The following is a 6000-nucleotide window of genomic DNA, read 5'->3' on the forward strand; positions in this document are numbered from 1 at the left end:
ATTGCTTTGGCTATTGTAAGTCCTTTGGTTTCTACATAAATTTTAGATTCAGCTGTCAGTTTTTAGAAAAGTACCTGATGTGAATTTGATTAGGATTTATATGAATCTACAGGTCCCTCTGGGTAAAAGAAAATACTGAGTTTTCCAATCTATAAACGTGACAGATCTTTTCATTTACCTAGATCTTTAATTTCTCTCAGTTTTCTAACCCCAGGTCATACACATATTTTGTTAATTATTCCTAAGTATTTTTTTGGTTTTTTTAATGCCACTGTAAATGACATTTTAAAAATGTCACTGTTCATTACTAGTATTTAAAAATATAACTGATTTCTGTACACTGAACTTTTATCTTGCAACTTTACTAATTTCACTTATTAGTTCTGACAGCTTTTTAAAACATTCTTTAGTATTTTCTGTATATACGATGACTGTGAATAAAGACCACTTTACTTCTGTCTTTCCATTTTCAATTGATTTTTAACCTTCCTGACTACCCAGATTTTCCTTTAAGTAAAATTTTAAAGAAAATGGACAGTTTCATAACTTTCTTCCAAACCTATCTGTCCAGGAAAACTTTGATTTTTAACACTTTCATTAAGTTATAATGCACTGATCATTTTCCATTAAGCTCTTTTTGAAATCATTTATTGTTTCCTTCTAGGCATTTGGAGTTGTTTATCAGAAAGAAAAAAAAAATCTTCAAGCAGTAGTTAAGACAATTGATTGTAATCTATACTTTTGAACTGTGAACGTGTACTTAAAATCCTGACATGCTTAGGATCCCAAGTTACTTCTTTCAATAAATGCAACAGGAACTACCGAAAGACATCTAACCGTGTAAAGAAAACTTTTATTTTCTTTCTTAGACCAATTGAAGGAAAAAAGATACACATTTCAGAAGTAAACTACAGACAATTTTGGCCTAAGTCAATGATTTCCTTCTCAACAAAATCTGAGGGCAATTATTGCTAATTGATATCCTTCTTAATGAGCAGTATAATTCTTACAAATTGATGTTCAAGAATATTCTCTTCACTATGCTCCTTTAAATTATTCTGGTGTGGGAATTCCCTGGCAGTCCAGTGATTAGGACTTAGTGTATTCACTGCCATGACCCAGGTTAAATTGCTGGTTAAGGAACTAAGGTCACGCAACCCACACAGCTCAGGAAAAAAAAAAACAATTCCGCTGTGAATTTATACTAGAGAAAACACTGTCAAAAATACTTGTTAAAGAGTAAAGAACTTGAGGCAGCTCTATAATAATTTGTTGATGTCTACACTGTAGCAAGAATAGCACATGCAAAGGAATATGGACAGATAAGTCCTGGCTTTCTTTCTAGGAGGAGGATGCTGAACTGCTGTGGATGATGGAGTCAGTAAGGACTTCCCAAAGAAAAGTGATATCTGAGATGAAACCTCAGGAAAGAACAAAGAATACCCAGATAAGTAAGTGTGGAGAGGAAGAAGTAAGACTGTAGCCAAAAAAATACAAAAAACAAAAAGCACAAAAACCAGACTATGTAAAGTCCCAAGATCGAGAAAATTGGGAACTTATCGCTTATTCAGAAAATGTCAGCAGCTACTGTTAAGTAGGAGGAATACCATGATAAGGAGCACAGAAGTCAGGCACTAAAGAAAGGAACAGAAAAAGGAGTACTTTATTTCACTTTGCCAATACAGAAGTAACAATGCTTTTTACTTGATGTATATAATATACAGATTATTTGAAGGAGTAACTCAACTTCAGCACTGCTGATTAGACTGGATACTGGGGTGGGGGAGGGCTATCCTGCATCATGTAGGATATTCAACAGCTTCATCCAGGGCCTCTAAATAAATATCAGATGCCAGTAGCAACCCCCTACCTGTGAGAACCAAAACTGTATTCAGACATTGCCAAACATTCCCTGGCCAGCCGAATCATTACCAGCTGAGGCCACTCACTGATCTACAGCATTCAGAGCATACAGTTAAAACCCAAGCTGCATATATGTGTGCATACACATTTTAGAAAAATCTCTTTTCCTAAACAGTAAGTTCCTAAAAGGTAAGTTTCTAAAAGGTAAGTTCCTATAAGTTCCTATGCCTCTGCCCACCCTCATGGCACTATTATTATACTTCTGGGCCTTAGTTAAATAACAACATATTAATACATTTAAAAAATGTATCTTATAAGCATGTTTTAAGTTTCACCTATACTCTGGCACATGTGAATCAAGTGATTAAAACAGGACAGAAAAAAAGCCTTATTTACATTAGAATTGTAATATATCCTTTCTTCAAATTCAATAACCTAGTATTTACTAAAACCCCACCAAGAATTTGCTAATTCTTAAGTTGGAAAACCTGCAATATTTTAAAAGCAGAAAGCAATGCAGAAAAATGTCACACATCTCACCTGTTGCAGCTGGGTTTATCAGTCCTGCAGAACCACTGCTGGCTATCTGTGAAGGAGCCTGGCTTAGCCCGGTGGAAGGGGTTCCTAACCGAGGAAACTGTTGAGAACTCATTTCCACCTGCAGTGCACAGTCACATGGTTATTACTGGATTCTGAGATTAGAACCAATAATGAGAAATTACAAGCATTTTTAGTACCTATACCTTCTTTTAGGAAAGCAAATGCAGCATCATTGATTGAAAACTATATTTGTGTTCAATATACAGTGCAGAAGTGGTCTAAATTGTTTAAGTTTTCCATGTACATAGGTTCAGTTAATGGTAAAATCGCTTATGTGACACTGAGGGATATTATGACTCCCCCCCAAATACTTGTGAATTGCCAAACGAAAAAGTCGACACTACGTCGTGTGCAACAGCCACACGACATGTATTAACACAATACATATACTTCTCTGTAAAGTTTCATGACAAATGGCTTGTGCCTTTGAAAGCCAAGCCTCACACCAAGGTGTACAAAACTGTCATCAGTGTGTCAAGGGAGGAATCGGAGGCAGATGCCCTGTCCTAAGAAAGGATCAGAAACCTTACATCAAGACCTGATCCAAAAGGAATTCTCATGTTTTTCTGCACAGGCCTTCGGTGACGGATTTCATCCTACCCCTTTCACAGACGGCCACCGAGCCAAAGGGAACCGAGACCTTCACCACCTTCCCTGAAATCGACCCTCACTTTCCCCTCAGGACCCAAGCTCTGCCGATATCCTCGATACGCCCGCAATCCTACCCCTACCCAGAAGCCCACAGGTGAGATCGGAGAACACGGGTCTCCAGACACATGGGGTCTCTAAGACTTCTCCGGAGAGGGGTTAGGCATTCTGAGGAGCTCAGGACCAGTATGCCTCTTTACCTGCAGCCGCCGCCCGCCGCCCGCCGCTCCCGATTCCACCTCGCCAGGCTGAGAGGGCCGCGGAGGACCCATCTCGGTGGCAGCGCTGGGTTCCGAGGTCGCCGGGAGGGCTCGCGCCGCAGCGCGCCTCGGGCCCGCCGCTGTCCAGCTCCTCTGGCCCCGCTCACCCGGGCCACCCGGCCACCGCTCCGCTCCTGTCCTCTTCTCCCGAACCTGCCCCTACCTCCCCAGTCTGCCCATTGGCCCCACGCCGGGCGCGTCACTCCAGTGCCCGGACCAATCCACCGCGGTCTGCCAGCTCTGATCCCGCCCCACCCTCCCGCCGACTGCCAGCCAATCAGGCGCGAGCCTCGCCGGGGCAGCCCAAGGCCCTCGAGGCTGAGCCAATAGCAGAGGAAGACAAGCGCTGCCGGCGAAAGGGGCGGGGAGCTAGGAGGCCCCGCCTCGGTCGGGGTCTGAAAGCGGCGGGCGCAGGGCCCGGATGTGGAGAGTCACTTTAAACTGCTCCAGGAGCCAAACTCCTTGGGCCGCCCGCCCGCCCGCGCTCCCCCGGCCTCTCAGCTTCCCCGCCAAGGCCCACGCCCGCCACGCCCCCACGCCCGGATCAGCCCAGCTCTCCCGACGCCTCTCCTTTCCTTGCCGCAGGACACCGGGCCTTTGCCGCCGAGCTAACTGCCATGCTCAGCTCGCGAAAGAGCCCAGATCTACGCCTCAGGAGACGAGGCACCGCTGCCCTTCCCCGGGGACGCGCAGCGGGACGGACGCTGCAGCCCGGCTCGGCCGCCCCGCCCCCTCGTCTCCTCCCCTCCCCTTCGCTCCCGGGCGCCCGTCCCGCCATTACTTGAGTGCTGCGCCAAGTGGCCGCCGCGCCACTTCGAGCTTGCTTCCGTGCGCTCTCCGCCTGTGGAGCCGACGTCCTCGGGCTCCGGGACCGGCCGCCGCCGCCGAGGCGCTAGCACTCTGCCCCCCACCCCTCAACCCAGCGCCGCTGCTTCCGCCGCCGTAACGAGCCCCTCACCCATTGGCTGGATTAGGCCCCGCCCTCCTCCGAGGAAGCCAGTCGCCGCGCAGTGTGAGCGGAGAGCGAACCGGCCAGCCCCTCGCGGCCGCTGAGACCTCTGGGAAATGTAGTCCCTGATGCCTAGAAGGCGGGCCTGGGCGGGGCGTCCTGGTGACTCGGCCCGGGCTGCACACCCCTTTGCTGTCTGGAGTCGATTCTGCCTTTTCCGTGTTCCTAGTAAAAAGGTCCCACCCTTTTGCTTCAGCTGATGGCACCAGGTTTCATTTTCTCGAGGGAGGTGCCTCACCGGAGAAGAGTAATGGAGGCCGACTACAGTGGGCCGAAGGAGCTGCAGACAGGGCCGAGGGGTTTTCTAACTGTACTTTATGTTTGCGCCGAGGCCATGGCCCGCGAAGCCTGAGCGTCGTGGGAGGATCAGATGCACGAAACTGGAGCGACTCTGTGGGGTTTACGCTGGACTCCGCGTCAGCAGCTGCTCATCGGGCCGGACCCACCAGAGAGCTGAGCTGAGCACTCTCAGGTTTAAAGCCGGCTCGGAGAGGCGAAGGACTCGGACACGTTGTACCTGCTTGGTTTTTCCAGATTATGAAGAAGCGGAGGGAGTGGTGGTGGTTTGTTGTTTTGTTTAGAATGGAGGGATGGCGTTTATACGGCTGTGCAAGACTTAGTCAAAACTGGCGAAGCAAAATCTGAGTCTGATAAATAGAGATTATGTCTCCCTCCTTCCTTCCCAGATGGTAATTTAGGTTGGAGTTTTGTGTTAAGAAATAAAAAGGGCTTACATCCTTCCTCCTTTCATGCACAGCTATGTTCTTGCTAGGAAGAGCGTAGCTTGTGGCTACAGGAATGAACCTAAAATACCCCTCTTCTTCCTCAAGCCACTTTCGTTTCTCACTCTCTTCCCTTCTCAAATTTCTTCTAAAAGTAACTGATGTGATATACCTTAGCCTCCTCTGCTTAGGCAGTTGATTCTGCTTCTGCCACTGCTTCTCAAACTGCTCCCCCTAAGTTGCCGGTGACTCTCTCACCTCACCCAGTAGTCATTGCTTAGTTTTCAGCTTGTCTAGTTTACCAACAGTAGTTCCTCCTTAAAATCTCCTTCCCTATGGGAAAAGAATACTGAAGAATAGATACATGTATATGTGTAATTGAATCATCTTGCTGTTCTCCTGAGACTAACATAACATTGTAAACGTTATGTTACATTTAGTCTTCTTCAACTATACTAAAAAAAAAAAAAAAAAATCTGACACAACATTGTAAATCAACTATAAACTCCTTTGGTCTCCAGAAACACACTCTTTCCTGATGTTACTTCTGTCTCTATTAAGCTCCTTTATGCCTGTCTTTCTCACATATATAGCATTCTCCAAGGCTCCAGACCTCTCTCAATGCTATGCCATCTTCCAGACTAGTTTAATGCGCCCTCACAGTTTCAAATATCATTTTCAAAAATGACTCCGTTTCATTGGTGTGGTGACCTCTCTCATGCTTTGTACACCTACATTCCACAAATATGTCTTACAAACCCCCGAGACTTAACATATTGGACACTTTTATTGACTTGCCTCACCTCTGTACTCCTCCTCCTGATTTCTGGGTTTGGTTAATGGCAGTGGCATCACCATCCATCCTTTCTGCCTTTGGTTTTATTCTTGTTGATTTCCA

The 6000-nt window shown here is 46.4% G+C and overlaps 1 protein-coding gene across 5 annotated transcripts in view; it reads right to left on the reverse strand.

Annotated features, from left to right (window-relative positions):
• Positions 1-4319, reverse strand: part of SAP130 (Sin3A associated protein 130) — a 75172-nt gene extending 70853 nt beyond the window's left edge. For all 5 annotated transcript variants that reach the window (XM_040227798.1, XM_040227799.1, XM_040227802.1 and 2 more), the window contains exons 1-2: positions 4153-4319; positions 2404-2521 (exon numbers count right to left, since the gene is read on the reverse strand). In XM_040227798.1, coding sequence (XP_040083732.1) covers positions 2404-2515 — 112 coding nt within the window. In that variant the 5' untranslated portion in view covers positions 2516-2521; positions 4153-4319. The remainder of the gene's footprint in view (positions 1-2403; positions 2522-4152) is intronic.
• Positions 4320-6000: the final 1681 nt, after the last annotated feature.

The sequence above is a fragment of the Oryx dammah genome, unplaced genomic scaffold, assembly GCF_014754425.2.
Source record: "Oryx dammah isolate SB20612 unplaced genomic scaffold, SCBI_Odam_1.1 HiC_scaffold_27, whole genome shotgun sequence".
Lineage (NCBI taxonomy): Eukaryota > Metazoa > Chordata > Mammalia > Artiodactyla > Bovidae > Oryx > Oryx dammah.